At 45.0% G+C, this 26,633-nt stretch overlaps 2 protein-coding genes and 2 long non-coding RNA genes across 16 annotated transcripts in view; 3 read left to right on the forward strand and 1 right to left on the reverse strand.

Moving 5' to 3' along the window:
• Positions 1-26,633, forward strand: part of LOC310667991 — a 160,484-nt gene that overhangs the window by 97,854 nt on the left and 35,997 nt on the right. The window lies entirely within an intron of this gene.
• ODAD3 (outer dynein arm docking complex subunit 3) lies at positions 1,348-25,657 on the reverse strand. 5 transcript variants are annotated; one of them, XM_083420116.1, is made up of 13 exons: positions 25,345-25,657; positions 22,380-22,501; positions 18,658-18,735; positions 17,939-18,118; positions 11,860-11,961; positions 11,389-11,514; positions 10,121-10,243; positions 7,907-8,059; positions 4,926-5,086; positions 4,598-4,754; positions 4,044-4,199; positions 3,291-3,375; positions 1,348-2,037 (listed from the first exon to the last, which is right to left on the reverse strand). In XM_083420116.1, exons 1-13 carry the CDS (start codon positions 25,427-25,429, stop codon positions 1,898-1,900), a joined length of 1,668 nt encoding a protein of 555 aa, XP_083276242.1. In that variant the 5' UTR covers positions 25,430-25,657; the 3' UTR covers positions 1,348-1,897. The 5 variants fall into 5 exon arrangements, 4 of the variants coding, with proteins under 4 accessions (XP_083276242.1, XP_083276241.1, XP_083276239.1 ...); XM_083420115.1 differs by having other exon boundaries at positions 7,907-8,062; positions 25,345-25,595; XR_014506305.1 differs by lacking the exons at positions 22,380-22,501; positions 25,345-25,657 and adding an exon at positions 20,752-21,052 and having other exon boundaries at positions 4,044-4,195; positions 7,907-8,062.
• On the forward strand, positions 10,167-24,009 carry LOC310667949. 4 transcript variants are annotated; one of them, XR_014506469.1, is made up of 5 exons: positions 10,167-10,266; positions 18,092-18,184; positions 18,775-18,850; positions 21,145-21,202; positions 23,760-24,009. It is a non-coding gene; the product is annotated as an uncharacterized lncRNA (long non-coding RNA). The 4 variants fall into 4 exon arrangements; XR_014506470.1 differs by lacking the exon at positions 23,760-24,009 and having other exon boundaries at positions 21,145-21,462; XR_014506471.1 differs by lacking the exons at positions 18,775-18,850; positions 23,760-24,009 and having other exon boundaries at positions 21,145-21,462.
• Positions 25,868-26,633, forward strand: part of PRKCSH (PRKCSH beta subunit of glucosidase II) — a 36,763-nt gene continuing 35,997 nt past the window's right edge. The window contains exon 1 of one of the 6 annotated variants that reach the window (XM_083420166.1): positions 25,868-26,061. The gene's annotated coding sequence lies outside the window, so the exon portion shown is untranslated. Of the gene's footprint in view, positions 26,161-26,633 lie in introns of all 6 variants that reach the window. The other 5 variants (XM_083420164.1, XM_083420168.1, XM_083420169.1 and 2 more) reach the window with 5 other exon arrangements.

Consider the following 26,633-nt stretch of genomic DNA (forward strand, 5'->3'; position numbering starts at 1 on the left):
TGGGCACCCCTATGCCCTCTCTGGTGTGCCCAGCCACGTGCAAATGTGACCTGAAACACAGCAGAGGAAAACAACCTTGCTTTGTTTTAAGCCACTAATGTGCACACAGTCCGAGTAAATATTGCAGCCTTAATGAAGGGGGTGGGGGTGGGGAGGACATGCTACCATGGAGCAATGCAAGTCCCCCAAGTGATTGGATAAATCTGATTCGTTTTTAATGGAAGCTGCCCCAAGGGTCTTTGTAGACTGAAAGGGAGAACAGAAATCAAAATTGACAAGAGATATTTGACAGTGGAAAGGGACTGCCTCGGGAGGTTTATTTGAGGTTTTTAAGCAGAGGTTGGGTGGCCCTCTGCCATGGATGCTGTAGTTGAGATTCCTCCATTGCAGGGGGCTGGACTAGATGACTTTGGGGGTCCCTTCCAACTCTACAATTCTATTATTCTGCGAGTGCATGATTCTGCCACACAGGGCAGAAGAAACAAATACTATACAAAGAAAATCTACATGATATAATTTACAGTGGTACCTTGGGTTACATACGCTTCAGGTTACAGACTCCGCTAACCCAGAAATAGTACCTTGGGTTAAGAACTTTGCTTCAGGATGAGAACATAAATCATGTGGTGGCAGCAGGAGGCCCCATTAGCTAAAGTGGTGCTTCAGGTTAAGAACAGTTTCAGGTTAAGAACAGACCTCCAGAACAAATTAAGTACTTAACTGTACTGGAGCAGTTGCTGAATTGTTGCCCATGAGACCGACTTTATCTTAGCACACCCACTACCAACTCCTTCTGCATTTTTGTTCTGGGTGTTGCAGCCCACTCCCTCCCCACACCTCTGCTCTCTCAGAGCCTTTTCTCCCCCCATGGGGACATTCTTAGCCTCCACAGCAGCATCCCAGCCAATCAGGGATACATAACATGGGATCTAAACGACCAAGGAAGGCTGCCTGCTCTTCTTTGTTTGCAATACAAACAAACCTGGGCCAAGCCCAGTTGGAAGGAGTGCACCATGTGGATTAGAGATACGTGAGATCCCACAATACAGTTTCTGGTCCTTTAATTCACTATTTTTCAGTGGGTGTGATTGTCTGAAATGACAGCCACACACTGTGGATCTGCCATTACTACTGATGGTCAGTCAGCAGAGAAGTTGAGGGACACCTGTTTGGCTAACATCAACTAACCAGGCTGTGCTGATTTTTAAAAAGCCTGTATCCAGGAGATTTACACCAAATGAACAGCTTGGCCTCCCAACCACCTGCTTCCTTAGCCTTTGCAATACCAGCCTGATCTCTGTTTACAGTCCACCCCGTCGCTGACAAAAGCACAGACAAGGAGGCAACTCAGCCTGAACAGGGTTTATTGCATCATACACAGCAAACACAGCACATAGTAACCCCGTTCCGCAACCAGAGTGTAACTGACTCTGAGCCCCCACCTCCATCCAGATATACCAGGGGGGTGATTGTGGCTGGAGCAAGGGGGGAAATCAGTCAAACTAAAGGCACGGTGGGGAGTATCTCTGCTCAGGGTTGAGAGATTCTGGAAAAGAGTCTGATTTAGCTGGGAGGTGGGCAAGGTGCATCCTCTTCCTTCCTGACAAACACCAGGGCCAAGCCACCCCACCCACTGAAGACCCCATGCTTTTCACATAGGTGAGAGCTGAAAGGCAGGGAGAACAGGAGCTATGCGCTGGCTGGAGCTCACTGTAGGTCCCTGCCTGCTCTCTGCCAGCATGGGAAACAGATCCACAAAGCGGTCATGTTTCTCCTTTCCTGGGGCCTGGAGTGAAGTGTGGGACTGGCTCACACGGAAAATCAGTGGCTGGGAGGCACCTTTAATAGCCAAGGACTCTGGAGCACTGCAGGATCAGGGGAAGGTACGGAGGGGGGGCTACATAGGATGCAGCTTCCCTTCCTTCTTTCTGTAGCGGGTGCGACGTTTGGTCTTCGATTCTATTATCTGCTGGGATTGACGCTTCAGGGCTGCACGGGTCACCACATCCGCATCATCCTCTCCGCTATCCTCCTCATCTGCAAAGAGACCAAAGGGTTTGTGGCAACACGAGAGCGGGGCCTTCTCTGCAGTGGCTCCCCGTCTGCGGAATGCTCTCCCCAGTGAAGTTTTCCTGGCGCCTTCATTAGACATCTTTAGGCACCAAGCAAAAACATTCCTTTTTAACCAGGTGGTTGATTTGATTGACATCCTATGACCTTTTAAAATGTGGTTGGTGGGGTTTTTTTTGGGGGGGGGGAGGGTTATTGTTTTTATTTTGATTATATATTTTGTGGTTTTATATTTTGATTCTGTTTTGTGAAGCTCCCTGAGACCTCTGGGTATAAGGCGGTGTATAAATTCAATAAATAAAATCATCATCACGCATGAGGTCACAAGGCTAAGGTTCCAAGCCCTGCATTGTGACACGGGACTAGCATCATAACCAAGTCCAGAGCCACGGAGCAAGGCTGCCCCTCAACAAAGCCCATAGCCCAAAGGCAAAGAAAGGTAAGTACTCTACATCTGTGACGTCACAAAGGGAAACATAGGTGTGCCAATGCCCCATAGCCATGTGCTCAAGGCCGATGATGTCGTAGGCAGAGAAGACCTGTGCCACACAGCTGCCACCCACAGAGAACCTGTAACTTAAAACTACCAAAGAGCCCACAGTGTGCTAAGACAAGGGCTGTGTGAACTCTGTGCAATACAGGAGAGAAATTCAGTGCCCAGGTAGTCCAAATTCTGGATTTTTTTAAAAAAAGAAATTCTGTAAAGTATGCAAACATGCATATTTACTCTGGTTTTGTATAATGTTCAGTGTTTTGTAAAAGTCATTATCATTTTGCTCATTTCCCCTCTCTGCTGAAAATCCAATTAAGCCATTTATCCGATTTCAGAAATTTTAGCAGGCATTGTATACGTGCATTAAAACTTACCCGCACACCCACAAGTTACAAATTCTCTTTTCAAAACAACTCTTTTTTTAAATTCAGGAAGCTGAGGTCTATGCCCACAAGCACATTCTATGCTCCCACAAAATTGTGGCATGGCTAACACGACAAACAGTCCACAGCCACAGTCCACTAAGCTGCTTGTGCATTGCTTTGCATTGCACCCACCTGCAGAAGTTAGCTCAGTATATGGAACCCAAAACTATCAGCTCTAGAAGCTATTTAGCACAGAAGTAGACAGGAGGCAACAGAATTTGCCTACAGGGAAGGCTGTGCAATGTAGCTTCTATCCAATTGCCATGTGTTAGAAAACTTGGATACCTGCTGCTGAGACTTACCATAATACATGTCTGGCTTCTGTGCGGTGGGTAGTTTGACCCTCGTATTGTAGGCAGGCAGCCGTCTCTCAAGTTTAGAGTGGAACTGCAAAAACATAGGACAGAGGTTAGACTGGGACCATGGGAAATGGGAAGGGGCAACTCATTTCCTTGTGTATTAGGGCAAAGCCCAGCAGACCACGTAGCTCAGCAATTCTGGCCTGACTTGAAATGTATTGTCTTTGTAACTTTGACTGAGTCATGTTTTGCCTTAATGTCACCTGATCGGGTCAGGGATTAAATAGAAGAATCTTAATAACTGGAATGCAGCCATAATGGCTGAGAAATTTATGTTCTCGGAATTCAGAACCCACCAGAGTTTGAAAAGGGAGGGCGAAAGAGAATTGCCCAGAGTTTGAAGCCAGTCTGAATTTAGGCAGGGCAAGGATAGAGCAGAGAGTGCTTAGTTGAAACAGAAGTGTGCCTGGGAAGCACAAGTTGCTCCCTTTGGAGAACCGAGGCAGAATTAGCAACTGCACTGACTGCTTTAGGAGTCTGCTCCCCAAATGCTCAGTTGTGTATTCGTAAATAAAGCAAATAGGGAAAAAACATCACAAGTCTCAGTGCCCTCTTATCCATAGGAAGCTAAACCCCATAATTCCATGTGGATTATCACTGCCTGGTGAATTGGGGAATATGTCATTGTGTAGAATCCCAACAAAGGTGACTGAGAAGACAAATTAGTCTGGCCCTCTCAACCTTATCTGAACCCACCTCCACGTCTTCAATTCTCTGGAGAAGTTCCTTCTTGTCTCGATTCTTGAGAGAATCCATTAGGAACAGCAGCTTCTCCTCTGTCTGGGCCAGGAGGTCAAGGACATAATCACTGGCTTTCTCGTTCAATTGGGTAGAAGCAAAGCGGCTATCTTCCTAGGGAGAAGAAGAGATGTTCACTAGCTTCTGCCCAACAGAGCACAGCAGGGAAACCGATGAACTTGTTGGAACAGCTACTTGATCAGGGCCACACAGGGAGAGAACAAAGGCAAAATCCTATAAGCATATCTTTCAGTGAGGTGAACAGAACCCTGGAGTTCTGCCTCACAGCTCCTGCTATAACCATTAGCCCCTGCTTTCTTCCTCCAAGACTCTCCTCCTCAGTGGAGAGCCTCAACCTGCCACTGATGGTGCTGCCAAGTGGTGCAGATTGTTGGGAACATCATGCAGGTCAGAGGTACGATCTTGGTTATGGTATTGATTGAGCTGTACGCTGTGTGTTGGGTGGGGAGCTGCCTGCTGTAGAGCCAGGACATGCTCAGCTGTGCACTCACCAGCTTGATGTGCTGCACTTTGGAGGCCAAATGCTCCACTCCAGTTTTGGCATTGAGCAGAACCTTGTTCACCTTGGACAGCTCTTCCCGGGTTGCATCACGCCTCTTCTCTTCTTTTTGCAGATGCGCGCGTAACTCCTTCATAAGGTTCTGGGCCCTGGGGGTGGGAGAGGGGGTGCGGTGGTTCACAGAAGAGAACCCTTGAGCCCCCCCAGCTCCTAACCCTCATGTGGGTCAGGGAGCAAGGACTGGCACACTCTGCATGGCGGATCGCCAACATGTGCTCTTGCCTGTAAGCCAAGTGATACACATGGAGGAGCCAACTTACCCCACCTTCCGGGCCTCTCCCGAGTACTTGGTGTGCTCAAGTTCACGTTGCAATACATCCCTCTCCTCTTTTAGTCGCACCAGGGACTCTTCATTCTCATTCTTCATTTCCTCCAGGTGCTTGAAGGTTTCTTCTTGAGCCGCGAAGCAGGCCATAACATCCTGTCAAGATTTCACAGGGATGAATGGAAGTATCAGAGCTGTATGAATCTGGCCCCTGCCTGCTCGGCATACATGCTACTCTTTCCATGCAAATAAGAGGCAGCCGTGGAACGATAGGATCCACCACAGCTCTGAGGCAAGCCTGCAGATCTTATTGGTCATGTCTGGCCCTTTTCCCTCCTACAGTACAGTCATACCTCGGGTTGAATACACTTCGAGTTGAGCGCATTCGAGTTGCGCTCTGCGGCAACCCAGAAGTAACGGAGCGCGTTACTTCCGGGTTTCACTGCTTGCACATGCGCAGACGCTCAAAATGACATCATGCGCAGAAGTGGTGAAAAGCGACGTGCATGTTCGCAGATGTGCCATCGCTAGTTACGTTTGGTTCTAGATGCGAATGGGGCTCCAGAACGGATCCCGTTTGTATCTAGAGGTACTGGTACCTCCGGTTATGAACTTAATTCGTTCTGGAGGTCCGTTTGTAACTGGAAGCTGTTCTTTTGTGAATGGGGCCCCCGCTGCGTGCACACGCTTCTGGCACGTGATTTCTGCTTGCATCCCGGGGCAAAGTTTGCTTCCGGGAGCAGCTACTTCCAGGTTAGCAGAATTCGTAACCCAAAGAGGTTCACAACCAAGGTATTACTGCACACATCAAAAGGAGCCTGAATAGGGAAACCACTGTGGCCAGCAAAGTCTCCTGTCTCTGCTAGAGCCAACTGCTGGTATCCAAGCTCCCAAAAAGATGAATTCTTACAGTTCAAGCAGACCAAGTTAAGAGGAGAGCAACCAGCAGCACAGGGGCATGAGACAAGACAATGCAAACCTGCCAGCACACCATCAAAGTGTGGCAATCTCAGAATGGGGTATCTCTTTGGCTTAGAAGCTAACAGAAGCACAGAGAAGTCTGGGGCACAGAGAAGTCTTGCAAAAGACAGATGTCCTGGTTCTAGAACCAACCTGAAACTTTCCTGTCTAGTTTGGGTGCCTTGTGATCCTCGCTAGATCAAATGCATTTGCAATGGGTCCAAAAAGCAGCTTGAGAGTAAATTAAAATGGTCTGTGTCATTCATGGGACAGTCATGCTTACAGGCAATGCTGCTTACAGGACAAGACACAGCTCTGAAATTTCAGGCATGGAGGAAGCGGGTCAAAAATTTCCAACTGGAGAGGACAACAGGAGGGGCACCCAATGATTTTCATCAACATATCGGGCTTTATAGGTTCAATTAATCCAGCCCTGCCACAAGCACATCCTCTCCAATCCCTCAGCTTTACTGGAAAAGATCCAGAATTCATGTCCTTGGCCTTTTGCCCTCCGGGAACCTGCAGCACAAGTGCCTCTAAACTACGTCAGTGGGTGGCTGTCTGCAGGTCTGGCTCCTGCCAAAAAGCAACAATTGATTGTGCATAGATAGCTTGGCTGCAAGCCAGAGCCTCCTACGGGCACAGAAGCATTCCTGCTGGGTTCACAGCGCAGAAGACCTGAATGGGGATGGACATCCGGTTTTCCTAGAAATGCGCTTTTTTTTTTTTAACCAGGGCATCTTTGGGATATTTACGTAGAGGCCAAAGTCATGAGAAAAATCAACTAAGGGCAAGGAATAAATTTATGAATGGAATTTGCCCAGAATGGCATAAGAACACAGCCTGCAACACAAAAGGATAACTAAGTTTTGATTGGCTGGCAGCAGCTGGGACATGGAGAGCAGAGAATGTTTTGCCGTCACACATGAATAACTAGTGCCCCGAGCAACAATTGGACTTGTGGCGTCAACTGCATATCAGCAGGGAACAGTCATGGGATGTGCTGGAGCTGCTGCAAAACGGGGGCGAGGAAAGAGGCAGATCAATAGTGAGTTTTATTATTTGGTCCTCTGCCTGAAAGAAGGGAGAGTAGCCAGGAAGCTGTTCTCCCAATCTGAGAAGGGTGGCTAAACTCACTTCTGTTTGCAGTTCGTCTGTAAAGGTACCCCTGCCCGTACGGGCCAATCTTGACAGACTCTAGGGTTGTGCGCCCATCTCACTCAAAGAGGCCAAGGGCCAGCGCTGTCCGAAGACACTTCCGGGTCACGTGGCCAGCGTGACATCGCTGCTCTGGCGAGCCAGAGCTGCACACGGAAACGCCGTTTACCTTCCCGCTAGTAAGCGGTCCCTATTTATCTACTTGCACCCAGGGGTGCTTTCGAACTGCTAGGTTGGCAGGCGCTGGGACCGAACAGTGGGAGCGCACCCCGCCGCGGGGATTCGAACCGCCGACCTTTCGATCGGCAAGCCCTAGGCACTGAGGCTTTAACCCACAGCACCACCCGCGTCCCTGCAGTTCGTCTGGGGGCAACACAATTAACAGCATCACCCCCTCCCCCCAGGAACTCCTCCTTTTTGGAAAAAAATTAAGCAGGAATTGCACGGTGGCGTATCCTGCACTCGCTTTGTTTCTGTTTCATTGGACAAGCTAGAGGATTTAATTTGGGCTACTTTGCAAATTATACAGTGATAAAACAGACTCCTACCCCTCACAGCAAGCTGCCTATTTCTCCTTCTGAATCTTGGGGTGCAAGGCCTGACAGTGTTGCAACACTGGCTGGGCTTCCTGAATCCATTGCCAGTGAATGTGAGGCAGGTCAGATACATTTAGAGCCACCTGATCCACACCAAAACAACTAATGTTGTTGACTGGATTAATCTCAGACTGGGGAGCTAGAAATAACAAGCATCTTAAGTCTGGAAAGGGACTGGGAGGGTGGGTTTAACAGTGATCCAATGTTGCCCTCTCTCAGCAAAGGAAGGAGTCTGGGAGGAGGCAGCGGGCAAAGTTCTTACATTTGCATTTGTGACGCCAGTGGCTACTCGGATCTTGTCAAAGGCCTCTGCTGCAGTGAACATGGCTTGTTTGCTTTTCAGGATAGTTGATTTCTTGACCTGGGGCTCCTTGAGGACGTCGTCACTTCCAAATGGGATACGATCCTTCTGAGACTGCTGAAACAAATGGAGTGCATGTGGACAAGGTACAGTACACGTAGTGCAACAAAAAAAATCTCAAAATGGCTTCTGTTATGCTAAGGCCTTGCCAGTTGATTGTTGACTTGCTTTTAATTCCTCTCCTGCCTCATTTTATTGTATGTTGAACTGACTAGATTTATTTCTCCCCCCCCCCCCATTTTGAATGATTTCCCCTTCTTCTATTTTTAGCCTTTGTTTGTTTAAACTTTTCAAGTTTATACATTTCACTAAGTTTATACATTTCACTAATTTTACAATCATTTTGACATTTCAAAACTTGACTTCCTTTCCCCTCTTTCTGTGGTTCCTTAAATTTGTATTTAATATCTTCTGCATATCCAAATTAATTTGCTCATTTACTCATCTTCTTTAAATATATACTCTTATAAAACTGAAGGTTATTACAATAATCCAGCCAGTGTTTTCATCTGCTTAATGATTTCCCCTTCTTTACTGCCTCTCCCCTTTACAATTGTGTCAAGGCCCTGGACAGCTGGTGGCGACCAGAAGACCTTTGATCACCTTCCTTGGAGTATAGATGAGATCACCCAGCCAATGAGATGTTAAATAAAAAAGGGCAAGAGAACTCCCTTGGAACGCAGTTCAGGTGGCAATATCTGAAAGGGCCTCTGGGTAATCAAGGCACAGATCTTCAAGATAATCTCATCCTGCTCTTTCACCTGGCAGGATCTTCTAAGTCATTGATCACATCCACATTAGCCCACCCTCAGATTAGTCAGGACACCCTGATTAAAGCCTTTAATGGGAGGGAATTAGCAAAGCAGCCCCATTTCATAAAGGAGTATATACCGTATTTTTCGCTCTATAAGACACACCAGACCACAAGATGCACCTAGTTTTTGGAGGAGGAAAACAAGAAAAAAATATTCTGAAGCTCAGAAGCCAGAACAGCAAGAGGGATCGCTGCGCAGTGAAAGCAGCAATCCCTCTTGCTGTTCTGGCTTCTGGGATAGCTGCGCAGCCTGCATTCGCTCCATAAGACGCACACACATTTCCCCTTACTTTTTAGGAGGGAAAAAGTGAGTCTTATAGAGCAAAAAATACAGTAATTGCTCAGCTGCTACATAAACTAATTATTTATTAACTGGATGCAGAGATCATCGGGTGCTCCGAAAAATCATCCACTGAGCCTCTTCGCAAGAAACTTTTTATTTAACAAAATTTTACACGTAGATGGAAGAGGAAACAGCAGAGGTGGGGAGGGATTCATGGTGCGACAGTTGGCCTCTAAAATGTTTTTAAATGCCCTTAGTGGCCTGAGCCTCAGCTGGGTAATGAAACAATCCTAAACAGTCTAGTAATTTCCACACCCAGGCCTTGAGTTCAGTTGCCAAACCTTGTGGCCAGTGTTGAAGGACCAAAAATACACTTGACTAGCCATAACGCCACACCTGGGAAAGAGATGGGGCCTTGCCCAGATTCCTGGTTGACAATAGATTGGGGGCAGGGACCCATAGCCCTCTCAATGTTGTCGGACTCTAACTACCAGCAGCCCCAGCCAGCATGGGATGATACAAATTGTCATACAGTAACATCTGGCAGGCCACAAAGTTCCCCAGTCCTGGGTTAAGATCCCTTTTGTTATTGTCCTGTTAAAGCTAAATAGGACTGATGTTAGAGTTTTAAAATTTTGCTATAGAATCCCACTGACAGTTCACAGACAGTGTTATGATTTCTGCAATTTCACACAGATGCAGCAAAAACCACAGAATTTGCTAGTGGGGGCAGAATTATAATAATCAGACCTAACCCCTCTTTTCTCATTACAGAAGGTTTAAAGCACATTCAGGCCTGTTCAGAGTCAGAGAGTGGCTGCTTGCCCATTTCAGACATTTGTGATCTTTATCTAGTCCACTTCTGAGATTTAAGTTCTTGCTGTTAGTACCAGGAAAAGCAGAAGCTATCTAACAGGCAAAATATCCTTTTGGCCTATAGTCAGTCTGGAGACAGGGGACAGACTTGGGGAGTGTCAGTCACTTAATGGAGAGAAAATCTCCACAAAATCTACAGTACCCGCCTCTCTGTACGCTCATTCTGCGCTCTCTTTTCCTCGGTCATTTTCTTCAGATCCTTCAGCTTCTTATCACGAACTTTCCGTTCTCGGTAGATGATCTCTTCTTGGTTCAGGAGCTGTGCCTGCATTTTGGAGGGAAGAGAAGGTAAGCTACTGTCCTGTCCTTGTAATCTCTAAATAGGATGCACTGTGAACCAGTGGCGTAGCGTGGGTTGTCAGCACCTGGGGCAAGTAATTTGCGCCCCCTAACCCGGGGCAAGGCAAGTAATTTGCGCCCCCCCCGCTGCACTGTCCCTCCCCCAGATAGTCCCTCACTCTCTCTCCGCACCGCACCGCACCGCACGCCTGGCACCCTCCCCTCCACAGTGGGCGGCGACCCGGCGGCTCGGATTGGATTCGCACAGCCAGCACTGCAGTGAGAGAGAGTGAGTGAGCCAGGTAGGGGCAGAGAGCTGCGAGTGTGCCCCCCCCCAGATGTTGCACCTGGTGCGGCCGGCCCCCCCTGCACCTCCCACGCTACGCCACTGCTGTGAACATCTTTGCACTTCTTAGGCCTGTTTTTGGACAGCCCAATACTCCCATTGATGTGGTAAGACACCGATCTTGGGGATGTTGTGATGTTCCCTGAGGCCACTTCCTGGTGCTTTCTCCTATCCTATTCAACACTAGATCACAATTAGAGTTGTGTGGTTAATCCAGGGGCACCCGACTTATTTTATTTGTTTTAAATAAGAGTTCTAGGCTAATACGTTTGCTTTAAAAGTTTAAAAAGTTTCCAGAACAAATCCCAAGTATGACTCTTAAGATCAGAATAAAATATGTGAAATGAAGAATATGTGTGCAAATAAAATTAATTATAACTGCAGACATGCAGCCCCTAGTGAGAATCTCCTTACAGTGGGAGGTCCTGTATTATTTAATTATTATACAAGTTCAACATGTATATGCAGTCATACCTTGGTTCTTGAACGCCTTGTGACTCAAACGTTTTGACTCCCGAATGCTGCAAACCCGGAAGTAAGTGTTCCGGTTTGCGAACTTTTTTTGGAAGCTGAACATCTGACGCGGCTTCCGATTGAGTGCAGGAAGCTCCTGCGGCCAATCAGAAGCTGCGCCGTGGTTTTCGAACGGTTTCGGGAGTCAAATGGACTACTGAAACGGGTTCTGTTCAAGAACCAAGGTACGACTGTATTGCTCCTCACCACACGGTAGCCACAAACCATGACTGCTCCTTCATCCTGTATCCAAGACTGTGCTGACTCCCTACCCTGGCTGTATCACGAGCATGTTGGGCTTCCGTGTTCACGCTTTCCAGGTCCTTAAGCTCGTTGCGCAGGCGTAAGATCTCAGCTTCCATAGCATCCAGCTTGTTCTGGAAGTGCAGGCTCTGCTCCTAGAAAAGGGAGGAAGCATTCCAGGGTGGTTGTGGAGCAAACAGCCATGATGCCTCATTCATCTTTGCAGAACACAAATCCCTAATTATCTAACTCCCTCAGTGGCTCCTAACCCACCCACAAAGCTTACTTTGTGACCTTGGGTGAGTACAGCCTCTCTGTTTAACCTACTTACCTGTCCTGTGGATGAACAGGAGGCAAATGTGCAGGTGGATGGATTGCATGTGAGGCTCTGGTCCAACCATACCTGCCATTTAGCCCCCAGAACATTACTCATGAAGAAACTTGCCTCTTGGGCTGGAAAAGGTTCCCCACTCCTATCTTAGAGTGTGTCTGTGTCTCACCTGCATATGCGATTTTAACTTCTGGTACATGCCGGTGATGCGTTGGGCCTCATCAGTCTTAAATCGGGCTTTTTCCAGTCGGTTCTCCAGCGTTCGCAGTGTCTGGATATAAAGAACAGCAAACTGAGCTAGCAGCCAGTAGGATGAAGTCTCTCCAACACCCCATCTAGTTCAAAGATGTCCTTTTCCCAAGTTACAGCTGCAGGGATGCAAGCAACTTTCAGGTTCTGTAGTCTAATCTTTCCATTCCCACGTCCATCAGATTGCATATGGCTGGACTGACAACCGTCCTAAGTGCTTTACGAGTCAGTGGAAATTTTTACAATGACCTCATTGAGTTGTAGGGAATCTTCAAGGTGAGCAAACATGGTGATCGCTCCATGGTGACAGAACAAGGGAAAAAACGGACCTGGCACATTGCCAGCTTGGAAGGGAAAACAAAATGCTGGTATAGCTCAGCCAGCAAGTGGAGAATCGTCCCCGGCGCAAGACCTCAGGATCTGGCAGGATGGGTGGTGGGTGAGAAAAGTCACCTGTCTGGCATGTGTGGTCCTCTCCTCTAATGACATTCATGCACAGACAGGATTGAGGGAACAAGAACGTGGTTGAATACAACCACTGTCTTCCTACTTCCTTTACTCAAACAAGTTTTATTTAAGTAATCAGAATACATTAGAAACCCCCGCTTTCTGAGGCAAGTTCCAAGAATCTCTTCTGTTTGTTTTACAAGTGGTAGATATTGCAAATTTGGGTGATACCTTTATTCAGATTCCTGTGATCTGCTGGTTGCAACTGCTTGTTTTTCAATTCATTTAGCTACAGCCAGTGCTTTTTTCCTGGGGGGATGGAGGGGGACGCATACCCCTAAACATTTTGTGAATCTATTTTCCCCGATTTGAACTATAAAATGGTGATTTTCTTGAGTCAAAATGAGGGGGGGGAAAGCACTGACTACAGCAGGTGATAAGCATTAGGTTTTGTATAACTGGATGTGCAAAATGGTGCTTGAGTCTCTCTCTTAGAAAAATAATGAGATATTGATATCTCTTAGAAAGATATCAAACACCAATATAAGTGCCTAAGATTGTTTAAACAAAGATACTCTAGCATTTGAAAAATTAGAGCACAGCGATGTTGTGTCATTATACAGCAACCAAGTTATGTGTTCTTACCATCTAATAAAATAATCCTTTCAATACTTCAGTCGGATAACACATTCATGCATTTGCACACGGTTAATTGCATCTGATAGAGGATGTTTGCCTACATTTTCAAGAATGCTTATTTTTCCAAACTACCACACAATTTCCCTCTTGTAGATAAAAACATCCCACACATGTGCACATGCAGTTAGCTGCAGGACAAGCTAAGCTTTGATTTGAACCTTCAAATGAACATATGAAGCTCCCAAGCCAACCCAGACAACTGTTTTGTACTCCAGTACTGTATGCTCTGAATTGCAGAGGGTCTACAGCCTTGTTATCCTCTTGTGTCAGATAATGCCAGGAATTGAACCTGAGAGCTTATGCGCACAAAGCAAACCACACCACTGAATTATGGGTCCTTCTCTTATGGCTCCGAGCTCTTGCCCATTCACAGCCAAAATGTACTGAGTATATTAATCACAGGTTGGAGAATACATACTTTGTTCATGGGTTTGTGAAGGTGTGTATTAGTGTAGCTCCTGCCTGTATATTCAGGTGCATAAATCATTCATATCAGAGGGCTAAAAGTGGAAGAGCATCCCTATCATATCACTAACAGGAACAGTAAAGAGGTCTGGTGGATGAATTAAGACTCGGGAGCTCAGGCACTGAGCTTTTGTCCTCAGTATCTCATCTCCCTTCTCTCTGTCTTGATGTCCTCATCTGAGAATAGGGCACATACGGCAATTTCTCAATTTCGGACAGCTCCATTTACAAGACAGAATTAAGACCTTAGATGCTCCAAGCACTGAAAAGATTATGGTGCCCCGATATGTAATTCAAAATAAAACCAATAGTAAACCATAAAACAACATTTCCAAACAAAAGAAATCAAAATATAGATATACAGTGGTACCTTGGGTTAAGAACTTAATTTGTTCTGGAGGTCTGTTCTTAGCCTGAAACTGTTCTTAACCTGAGGTACCACTTTAGCTAATGGGGCCTCCTGCTGCCGCTGCACAATTTCTGTTCTCATCCTGAAGCAAAGTTCTTAACCTGAGGTACTATTTCTGGGTTAGTGGAGTCTGTAACCTGAAGTGTCTGTAACCCGAAGAACCACTGTATCACACCACATGACAGGATCTGACTTCCTTGCATTATTTTGAACTACATGAGTAGGATGCCTCCCGGTTCAGGTGGGGATCAGTAATAGAGAACAGAAACTTGAGGGAAAATGTGTAGTGGAGTGTAAGTCTAACCAACTTCTGATTTCCCCCCGCGGTGACTATTTCAATTGGTTGGTTTTTTTGTTTTGTTTTTTACTTTTAAAAAAATTATTGGTTTTCTTGCTTAAAAACACACACACACAAAAATAAAAGTTAACATAAGTTAACATAAAAAATAAAAGAAAAGCAAAAGAAAACAATAATTCCCCCTGTGGCTTCCCTTCCCCAAAACTCAACATTCTTTATTTTTACAGTCTTTTTACCATTGCATCTTTCATATATTATCGCTGATATTCCTAATATATCAATTCTATCTATTTCAGCTATACATACTTAATCTATGCATATTAACATGTTATCTTTAGACCAATGTTTTTTCATATAGTCTTCAAAACAGTGCCATACGCTCCTTAATTTCAGATTTGTCTGGTGTCTTACGGCAGCTGTTAACTTTGCCAGTTCTATATATTCACATAGTTTATTCAACCAGTCTTCTTTTGTGGGGGTAGTACCTCCTTTCCAGTTTTTTGCCAAGACTAGTTTGACTGCGGCTGTAGCATATAAGAATAATATTTTCTTATACTGTGGGATATCTTTTCCTAAAATGCCCAGCAAATACGCCTCTGGCTTTTTTTCTATAGAGATTTTGAACATCTTTTTTATCTCTTTGTGAATGCATCCCCAGAATATTTTAATTTTGTTTTGTTTTTTAATATCGAATGTCAAATTCTTCCCAAAAACATTTTCTTCTTGTTGTTGTTTTTTTGTTTTTGTTCCCCTGTTTTGCTAGTGCCCAAAGCATGTGCTTAGTCTGCCTACTGGGCAATCTACTGCATCTATTACAGCTAAGTAGCTAGAATGGAGACAATTAAGAAAAGTAATGCAGTGGTTCTTTGCCTCCCTCTTGCGGTGTGTTCACATAAGCTGCCAGAAAGAAATGGGGAGTCAAATTACACGTTACATTATATGTTAGCAACTGGTTGTTTTTTCTTTGATAAAGAGCAGCAGCAGCAGGAGGGGCTCATCAGGATTGCAACCACAGGCTTGGGAGGAAAGGGATAGAAATTCAGTCCTTTATTCCTGCTCTAGTTCTGGTCCAAATCAGTCCTGCTCTCCCACAGCTGTTGCTTGCTTTGGGAGTAAAACTGCCATTCTTAGATGACATCCGATTTAGGATAACCAGATCTAGATTGCCAGGATGTCCTGCACTATAAATGTCAGTTAACATATTATTATTATTATTATTATTATTATTATTATTATTATTATTATTATTATTATTATTATTTTCAATGCCCTATTCTGCCTTGGTCAGACTCCACTTGGAGTCCCAAGTCCAGTTCTGGGTACTACAATTTAGGAAGGATATTGACAAGCTGGAACATGTGCAGAGGAGGGCAACCTAGATGATAAAGGGCCTGGAAACCAAGCCTTATGATGAATGGTTGAAGGAGCTGGGCATGTTTAGTCTGGAGGAGACTGAGAGATGATATGATAAAGGTAAAGGTAAAGGGACCCCTGACCATTAGGTCCAGTCGTGACCGACTCTGGGGTTGCGGCGCTCATCTTGCTTTATTGGCCAAGGGAGCCAGCGTACAGCTTTCGAGTCATGTGGCCAGGATGACTAAGCCGCTTCTGGCGAACCAGAGCAGTGCACGGAAACGCCGTTTACCTTCCCGCTGGAGCGGTACACATTTATCTACTTGCACTTTGACGTGCTTTTGAACTGCTAGGTTGGCAGGAGCAGGGACCGAGTAACAGGAGCTCATCCTGTTGCGGGGATTTGAACCGCCGACCTTCTGATTGGCAAGTCCTAGGCTCTGTGGTTTAACCCACAGCGCCACCCACGTCCCTATGATGATATGATAGCCAGCTTCAAATATCCAAAGGGCTGTCACAAGGAAGATGGCTTAGACTAGATGGCCCTTAGGGTCCCTTCCAACTCTACAGTTCTATGATTATGAGAGAATGGCGCAAACTCTAAGAACTGCCATTCATGGGTTCTAGGAAGAAAAAGTGCTTTTCCAAAGAGATCTTCAGCATGCCAAGGACATGCAAACATCACACTGATGCCTCCTTACTAATTAGTAACAATCAGAGAGCAAAAGAGACCAAACATGAGAGATCCTGAATTCATCACTGCATCTCAGGGAGAGGAACCGCAGGAGCAGATATGACACATCAACCGTACAGCTGCCCCTGGGATAAGAACTTGCTCTCTGTGTTACCTGAGAGAGCAGCTTTACTCCAATCTGAGGGAGTCAAAGCAGAAAGGAGCCGTTTGCAAAATCATCGGTTCTTCTTCTCAAGAGATCTGAGGACTCAGGGACAGTGGCATAGCATGGGGGGTGCAGGGGGGGCCGGCCGCACCGGGCGCAACATATGGGGGGGCGTGCTCGCACTCGCAGCTCTCTGCCCCTACCTGGCTCACTCACTCTCTCTCACTGCAGTGCTGGCTGTGCGAATCCGATCCGAGCCGCCGGGTCGCCGCCCACTGTGGAGGGGAGGGTGCCAGGCGTGTGGTGCGGTGCGGAGAGAGAGCGGGGGACTATCTGGGGGAGGGACAGTGCAGCGGGGGGCGCAAATTACTTGCCTTTCCCCGGGTTAGGGGGCGCAAATTACTTGCCTTGCCCCGGGTGCTGACAACCCACGCAACACCACTGCTCAGGGAATCCAGACATTTCAACTTCTCCACTCCACTGCACTAATCTGTCACTATATTGCACTGCTCTGTCACTATAGAGAGGACAACCCAGGACACCTTCAGGCACAAATAAACTTAACATTTTCTTCTCAAGTTTTGTGACAATTGATCTGCTTTCTTTTTAGCTAAACCAGGACTCTGGTAGAAGGAAAGACTCCCACTTGGAATACTACAACTAATAATACCTGCAGGAGTCCAGCCTCTGCAGAATGCAATCAATGATTGCATATACAAAAGGTGAGATGAAATTTAAAAGGCGAGGTGCCCATGACAAGAGTCCTTTTCAAGCATCCAAAGAGAGAGAGAAAGAAAAGTGGCAACAGCATTGCAGCGATGATTTGATTTTGTTCTTATTTTTATTATGCATTATGCATTGCAGGCTTCCTCAGTCTCGGCCCTCCAGATGTTTTTGGCCTACAACTCACATAATCCCTAGCTAGCAGGACCAGTGGTCAGGGATGCTGGGAATTGTAGTCTCAAAACATGTGGAGGGCCAAGGTTGAGGAAGCCTGATGTATTATGCATTTGTATTAGGTCTTTTATATTGTAATTTTATGTTGTGAACCACCCTGAGATCTACAGAAGAAGAACAAGAACAAGAACAAGAAGAAGAAGAAGAAGAGTTTGGATTTGATATACTGCGTTTCACTCCCTTTAAGGAGTCTCAAAGCAACTAACATTCTCCTTTCCCTTCCTCCCCCACAACAAACACTCTGTGAGGTGAGTGGGGCTGAGAGACTTCAGAGAAGTGTGACTGGCCCAAGGTCACCCAGCAGCTGCGTGTGGAGGAGCGGGGAATCGAACCTGGGTTCCCAGATTACAAGACTACCGCTCTTAATCACTACACCACACTGGCTCACTTTATACCTCTGTATAAAGGATGGTATACAGATTTAACAACAACAACAACAACAGCAACAACAGGTAGATTCTAGCCCAGTGAGAGGGAACCAATGGTGGAGCTTTTCAATCTCCTCCTTCCAAAGGATTCAGATTTGACTCACCTTAGCTGCCTCTATATTCCGTTCTTCCATTTCTTGCATTTCAGTGATCTCTTTTGTTTTAACACCATACTGAAGCTGTAGCTCTTCCAGCCTGCGTTTCCGCATCTCCACCTGATGCTTCAGGTTGTTTAACTGATTGATTTTCTCACATAGCCGGTGATTGATGATCTGAATAGCACCCTTTGGAACAGAGAGAAGAGGAGAAGAATTAAAGAAGCCTCAACGATTGTGCGGACAGTCATCCAGGTGAGGGTGAATTAGACTGGAGACAAAGAATAGGTTTTAATAAAGCTGAAACTGGTCTGAATTGAGGAAGGCTTTAAGATAAGGGAAAATTTGTAAATATATTCGAATTGGATATGCAGCAATAAAAAAGATATGAAATAAATAACCGCAGAAAGGAAGGGAGGGAATTCGAAGGGAAGGTAAGTTAGATTTGTAAAGATTTGTTTTTCTTGTTAAAATATTTGTATAAGCTGAAAATGAAAAATAAATTTATAAAAAACTGAATTGAGGAAAGCTTTTCATGTTGTGTGAATGTTTTTTTGTTCTATTATTTCCTCTGAGCAAACAGATACTGTAGGTTTTTGAAATAATGTGCAAACCTGAGAAACTTGTTGCCCAATAGACACATTGTTTTTCCTTTGTGTTGCAGGGTTTTCAGTTTTTTGCATTTTCATTCTGTGCAATGATATAACGGGACAGGGATCACCACCTACCTCTCCAGTTTTATTTTTCACAGACCCTTGCTCAGCTGGATGTTCGTGGAATGCAGCCTTGATGACTTTTTCTTCTCCCTGAAAAAAACCCAAATAACTGTTTTCATTTTCTGAAAGTCTGAAATAAATCCAAGATGCATACAAGATGGAAGCATATTTCTTGGAACAGAGCTTGCCTTTTACAAGTAGGAAGGTAGGGCGTGTTAGGAAAGGCATGTGCGACACCCCCTCTTCCCCACCAAAAGCCAAAGTCCTTTCTCCCATCTTTTTTAAAAATGCAGAGGAAACACTGGGAATGCTTTAAATACAAACATGCAAGAAATAGTTAAGGCAACATCTTTTTGGACCAACTCTGAAGCAGCATGCAGATCTGCAGGTGACAAACACCTCTAGTAGATAGAATAGGAAGGGAACTGATTATCAGCAGTGCTGCATGAGTCCAAATATTTTTTTGCAAGTTTAGATAATGGTCTAATCAAAAACCACTCATACACATACACAAGCAGAAGAACAAAGGATGATAATGTCCCAAGTTGTATGTCCAGCCCACTCTTTGTATGCAATAAAATTATAAAAATGAAGGGTGCATAAGGGCCTTTTCCATCTTGCTATTGGCGAGCACATTATTAAATCTGGTGCGACAAACTCAGTGTGAGGTCAGGTAGACCCCCATCTTTCTCCAGACTTGGGAGATGGGAAGGGGCTGTTCCTCCAAGGCTTAGCAGAATGATAGTTACATTTGATGAGTTCTAGCATCTGTTTTGGAACAGGACGTACATTTAGTGGGATTTCAATTGGAACCGAACATTTTGTTTTTTCCTTGTGTGTCCAACCAAAGCTTAGTTGGGTGGTGGATCAGAGCTGGCAGATGAATACCATACCATGGCTTGGGAATGGGCATGTCTGACATCTCCCCAGTGGTTCCGAGGTGATGGTGAAGCAAACTTTGGTGCACATGAACGGATAGCTCAGTTGGTAGAGCATGAGACTCTTAACCTCAGGGTTGTGGGTTCAAGCTCCATGTTGAGCAAAAAGATCCCTGCACAGCAGGGGGTTGGATTAGATGATCCTTGTGGTCCCTTCCAACTCTACAATTCTGTGAAAATATTCCTACTAATTATACGTTTGAAGTTTCCAACCAACACACTTGTTGCTTGCATATCTGCATTAATGTTACCAGCGATGGGGAACCTCAGACCTCTCCCAAGGGGCTTGCCCCAACCCATGCCTCTTACTAGCCCAACTTTGCACCCTCCTTTTTTTTTTTTAATAATTTTTATTAATTTACAACAACAACAACAAAAAACCAAAATAAAACATTCATTATTTTCACATTCATATTTTCCAAATCTTTCTTTTTTGAACTTCCTTCAGCTTTTCTGCAAATCTTTCGTAGTTATTATTAATTTACGCATTATCTTTGTTTATATTGTCATTATATAAATCTTTTTCTTCTATTCCCTTTTAACAATACCTCTCACGTTTTCACAGTGCTCTTTTAAAACCCTCTAGCGTTATTTGACTTTCACTTATACTCTCCAGATATTCAACAAATTTTCCCCAGTCTTCTGTAAACTTTTGGTCTCTTAAATATCTAATCTTCCCAGTCATCTTATCCAATTCAGCATAGTCTAACAACTTCAATCTCCAGTTTTCTATTGTCAGTATATCCTGTTGTTTCCATTTCTGAGCCAGCAACATCCTTGCAGCCGTCACTGCATATTGGAAAAACTTGCTATCCTTTCTCTTAATCTCCTTTCCTAGAATACCTAACAGAAAGGCCTCTGGCTTCTTTATAAAAGTATATTTTAGAATCTTTTTCAACTCATTATATATCATTTCCCAGAAGCCTTTCACTTTCTTACATTCCCACCACCCTCCTTTGCACCCTTCTTGAGTGTGTTCGCTTGGCTGGAGCCAGTACCTGAACACTGATGGTGCTTTTTGCTTGTTTGGAGGCTAGAGTGCAAGTGTGTGTCAAAACTGCCTACTGTACAAAGGTATCATTCACATTTGTTGGTCTGCCCACATTTGCCTCTGCCTCTGGAAGGGAATGTGGATTTCAGGCTGAAAAAGGTGATAGCAGCTACTAACCAGTGTTATAGCCTCACTGAGAACATCTTCAGTGTTTCCTTCGTTCATTCTTAGGCTTGACAGCCGTTCCAACGTCTTATTCATCATAGTTCCTTCCTTAGCACCTTGGCAGCGTCCCAGAGTGTCACAGCCAGATTCAGAATGGGCTGCTAACAGACTTTGAGCAATACTTTTGTGTTTCTTTGCAGATTGCCCTAGGTCAATGACTTGTGTTCCATGGCTTGTCACTTTCATGCTTACTTTCCCTGACATATTAAACTTCCAGTAGTAGTTTACTAGCAAAACAAACACACCACTGTCATCTGAAACAGCCCTGATGCATTTGTGATGACACACAATGACAACATAGATTACTGGCTGCAACAAAATAATGTATGCTTCGTGTGTTTTCAGGTCTCTGTGCTAAGAGACAACATTGCAAAGGACTTGAGCTGCTACACTTGAACTTCAGGTTAGCACATGTATATTTTCCATGCATTTTCTTTGACACACTGTACACATTTTGAACATAACACATTAATCATGTGCTTTTTCTTCTCAATATTTGTAAATACAACTTGTTTGGATGGTAGGAGAAGTTATTGAAAGTCTAAGGTATCCAGAAGTAGCTTTAGCTTGTTATCGGGCAGCAAAATCAGTATCACATACAGCCACATCTGCAGTCACTATCTTAAAGTCCAGAAATTGAAATAAAGTTGTTGATTTGCTTGAGTTCTAACCATTCATGTTGCTTGAATTTTTTTTAGCAACAATATTTGCCGCATGACACTTTCCAGCTTTCTCGGTAACTCGAACATTGGAGCCAAATAGCTCAAATTGCCCAAAGGTTATAGAATGCCATTGTCTGGTTTCAGCATGCACACATGAAGGTGATATAAAAACACCTAAAAATCCATGTTGACCGCTTTGGCCCCTGGACAAAATGTCCAGAATTCCTGAGAAGCATCCCTGATAGATTGTGCAGTGACTGCTAATAGATTAAAAGCATGGACAATATGTGCTTTTATACCTTTCCACCAGAAACACTCATGCCTAAGTAGTGCTTTTTTCTGGGGGGATACAGGGGTACGCATACCCCTAAACATTTTGTGAATCTAAGCTTGGCATCATTGAGGGGCAGTATTTCAATATGAGTAGGAAAATGAGAGTACCCCTAAACTTTTTTTTAGAAAAAAATCACTGTGCCTAAGGAAGAACTGTAGAGCTGGGGCCCTTATCTCAGAGTGAAAAGAGATCTTGGTTTTTTGTTTTGTTTTGTTTTTTTAAATAATATTTATTAGAGGTTTAAAGATTACAGGAAAAAAAGGAAAAAAAGAAAAGAAGGAAAAAAAGTAAGCAATACAAATCAATACATTACAAACATAAAAAGAGAACAAAAAACACAATACATCAAAACACAAACAGAAACAAAGACAATTAAAAACACATCCAATATTTATCATTATATTTCATTAACTTATTTCCTCGACCTCCTCACACCTCCCTTTTTTGTATTCTAGTTATTAACTATATCAGCAAATGAAAAGAGATCTTGGTCTGGGATGAGTGCCAGCATGAGCTGATATCATAAATTCTGCTCATTATTTCCGCTTGCTAGAAACAGGGGGAAACATAGCTATGAGGCTCACCGCTAGGAGATGTGCCAACGTTTTGTGCAACTTCTTATTCTCCTTTCTCAGTTGCAAAATTGACTCCTTGTTCTTCTTAATGTTCCATTGGGTGGTCTCATAGTAAGCTTTCCGATCACCTTCTGTAATGAGGACAAATAAAACCACTCTGCTTATGCTCATCCAAAAAAGAAGCAGTGGCAAAGCCAAACTTGTTGAAGTAGTTGCCAATTTGGGGTAACTTTTAGTCATCTTCATATCCTCTCACAGATATGTGATTATGGCAGCTACATTATATAGTGAATGAAATGACAGAAATTATGCTTTACTACATGACATACTTTGAGAGTTGAATTTAGAATCAGGAGTGTAACCAAGGACAAAAAAGGCTTAATACTTAAGGCCTCTTTTTATAGGAAATCCAATCTCCTTTTAGAGGTTTCAAGTATTTTGCTTTGGTCTGTATCTCTAATCTGAAAATAATAGCATTTTTAATTTCTCAGTAGTTCCTTCCCATCCACAAAAATAGATATTGTAGGCCAATCATACATCTGTGGCAGTATAAATACCTTTCAGATGCCCCTCCACTTCTAGACCTCAACAAAAAGTGTACTAGTATTGGATGTATGAGATTTGAACATATTAATTAGACTGTGGTGCTCACTAGAAATATGGATATTGGCACAGTCAATAGGATTAATGGGTTATATCCAATGTTGCCGTTCTGCTTGCACAACAGACATCTTGCTTGAGCAAAGAAACTTGCCTCTCCTTTGCAGCCCCCTGTGGCCCCCCAAAATCAGCTCTAGAGGACTGGGGGGGGGGACCATTTGGAACAGATTTTAGGGGGTGCACAGAGAAAGGAAGTCCTGTTGTATGAGTGGAACTCAGTACATGCTGTGCTGAATACAACCCAATGAAACCAGCACTACTTAGCATCTAACTCGACTTTGCAGTAGCACAAGCACGGCTATAGTATGTTCTCACATTCTCCCTCTCTGCTGCTCCTAAGAGGCAACATCTTGGCTGTGTGTCCTGGAAGACCTGCTCTCTGCCTTGCTAGCCTTTCCTACTTGGCCTAGAAGGGCAGGGCCCTGACGGGCTGACTGACTGACTGGCCTCCAGCTACAAAACTGAGGCTGCTGAACAGACTACTGGGCTGGGGTATTTTTTTAGGGAGGTTTAGTTGCTATTACTGATATTAATTTTTGTATCTTTATTTTTATATATTATGATTTATGTGGAAATTGTTCAATTTGGCTGTGTACTTTTTCATGTGTTTTATTTATTGGTCACGACTACTTTATGTTTGTAATTATGTAACATCTTTTCATGTTGTAAGCCGCCTTGAGCATGGTTTTAACTTTGGAAAGGTGCCATACAATTTTATTTATTTTTAAGAGTGTTTCTGCAAAACCACATCAGTGGCTGAACTGTGCCAGTTTCTCGCGGTTCCCTCACTGCGAGAAGCGAAGTTACAGGGAACCAGGCAGAAGGCCTTCTCTGTAGTGGTGCCCGCCCTATGGAACACCCTCCCCATCAGGTGTCAAGGAAATAAACAACTATCTGACTTTTAGAAGACATCTGAAGGCGGTCCTGTTTAGGGAAGTTTTTTAATATTTAATGTTTTATTGTATTTTTAATATTTTGTTGGAAGCCATCCAGAGTGGCTGGGGAAACCCAGCTAGATGGGCGGGGCATAAATAATAAATATTATTATTATTAATATTATTATTATTACTACTACTACATGCAACTGGTTAGAAACCCAAGTGGGAAAGCTCTGAAATGCAACAGCCAGGAGTCTGGTCATGTGCAGTGTATAAGAATTAGCCTGAAGCCTTCAAACAGGGAAGTTTGACAAACATTCATGTTCCCACACCCCTTTATACCACAAATGAATAGATAAAAGTGAGTGGACTACTAGTAATGTTCCACTTTCCCCATGGCCCATGGGTAGCTTTAGGAGGGAGCCCCTCCCTTTCTGCCTTCCCATTAACAAAATAGTGGTAATGACATGATTTACAGGGGGTTGCAAAAAGGAACGAAGCAATGGAATATTGTCCCTGAGGATTCTGCTGAGTGATTGCTACATCTAAAATAATCACACCATTGGTCCATCTTGCTCACCATTATCTACATGGACTGGAAATGGCTTTCCATGGTTTCAGGTAGCTTCTATTCCCATCCCCACTTGGAGACCCCGTGGGTTGAACACAGGGTTTTTTTGCACAAAAAGCAGATGCTATGATCCTTCCCCAATACATAACGCGCCACAGTTGTTGCTTTTTTAAAAAATCAAAGAATTGCTGTGACGAACAGAAAAACAGTTTCCGGGCCAACCTAGCACCTAGCTCGTGATCCTGCATGACAATTTGCAATCAGTTCAATTTTATGCACACTTAGGTAAAGGTAAAGGGACCCCTGACCATTAGGTCCAGTCGCGGATGACTCTGGGGTTGCGGCGCTCATCTCGCTTTATTGGCCGAGGAAGCCGGCAGACAGCTTCCGGGTCATGTGGCCAGCATGACAAAGCCGCTTCTGGCGAACCAGAGCAGCGCACGGAAACGCCGTTTACCTTCCCGCCGGAGTGGTACCTATTTATCTACTTGCACTTTGACATGCTTTCGAACTGCTAGGTTGGCAGGAGCAGGGACGGAGCAACGGGAGCTCACCCCATCACAGGGATTCGAACCGCCGACCTTCTGATCGGAAAGTCCTAGGCTCTGTGGTTTAACTCACAGCTCCACCCGCGTCCCTTTATTATGCGCACTTACTATATTATATATATATATATATATATATATATATATATATATATATATATAATATATATATATATATATATATAATGCACACTTACCTGTAAGTAAATTAATGTTTACTCCCAAGTAAGTGTGCACAGAAAAGCAGCCTTACTCAATACGGGATGCCTCGTCGCCCACTTCCAAAAGCTTTCTCCCCTCAGCAGCCAGGCATCCCTTACCTAGGAGTTGTATCTTGTTCTGCAGCTCTGTAATCTGGTCGTGGACCGGGGGCTTAATCCCCTGCAGGGCTTGTGTCACTGGCATGGCGGAGTATCTCTCCTACCACCTCAAGCAGGGGCTGCTCGTCCCTTCCCCACCTGCACACGACCGCCGCCCCCGTCCCCAAGCCTCCCCGTCTTCCCCCTGCCCCGCTTCGCCAGGCTGCTTCCCCCTCACTCGACCATCAGCTGCATCCTTTCGCCTGCATCCGTCTCCATGGCGACCAGCTCCTCCGATGCAAAGCGCCCATTGGCCGAGGAAAGCGACCCGCGAAAGGCATGGCGGGAGGAAGGTCAGGTTGTCTCGCTTTTCCTAGGCCGCAGCTGAAATCTATCCGCAGCCATCCTCGCCGTCGCCGTGCGGGGGAACGCGAGCAAAGGTATTGGTGTCGTCCCTTTGGAGGGAAAAAGGGAACCAGGTCATTAAACCCATGAGGCAGCAACGTTGGTGGGCGGAACAAGCAAAGCGCACTTCCGCCACTCTCGCCATGGGCACCTAAAGGAAGGGGAAGTCCTCGAGAAAGCGCCTGAGGGAAAAGGACAGGAGCCGCTTCCGTCATACACGCCCACACACGCGGTCGCGCGCACTTCGAAGCGGATGTTCCCGTCATCCCCTTCCGCTTCCTCGGACGGTTGGACTTGGGACCCGTTTTCCGCGAGGATTCCCGCGCCCCGTCGGTGAGGGAGGCTGTTGGGCTTGTGAGGGGGGTGCGGGTTCCTGGAGGGAGAGCGCCGGAGGCCGCTCTTGAGGGGCGCTGGAGGAAGAGCCGGGGAAAGGCGAGTTCCAGGGCCTCTGCGCGGGGGGGGGGGGGCAGGTCGCGCTGCACCTGCCTGTGGCAGCGGGGCTGATCCTGCCTTGGGCTTCGCCACGTTGCAGAACCCTGCCTGCTTTAAAATGGGGGTGCGGGGTTCCGTGCTGTTTTTGTCGTGGTTCTGTGTTTTTTCAACATTATCATTTCGAATTAAATGTCGGCAGTCGTCCAAAGACCACAGGGCGCTTTGCAGTAGGAAAACGCAAAAATATTCAGCATGTTAACAAACGGAAACAAAAACAAAAAAAAACCCACCCCAATTTAAAAGGCCACAGATGGTTTCCAGTGAAGACACCTCCTTGTTGTATTACAGTGGTACCTCGGGTTACATACGCTGCAGGTTACATACGCTGCAGGTTACAGACTCCGCTAACCCAGAAATAGTACCTCAGGTTAAGAATTTTGCTTCAGGATGAGAACAGAAATCGTGCTCTGGCG

Source organism: Podarcis tiliguerta (genome assembly GCF_965153285.1).
Source record: "Podarcis tiliguerta genome assembly, chromosome: 17".
Classification (NCBI taxonomy): Eukaryota; Metazoa; Chordata; class Lepidosauria; order Squamata; family Lacertidae; genus Podarcis; species Podarcis tiliguerta.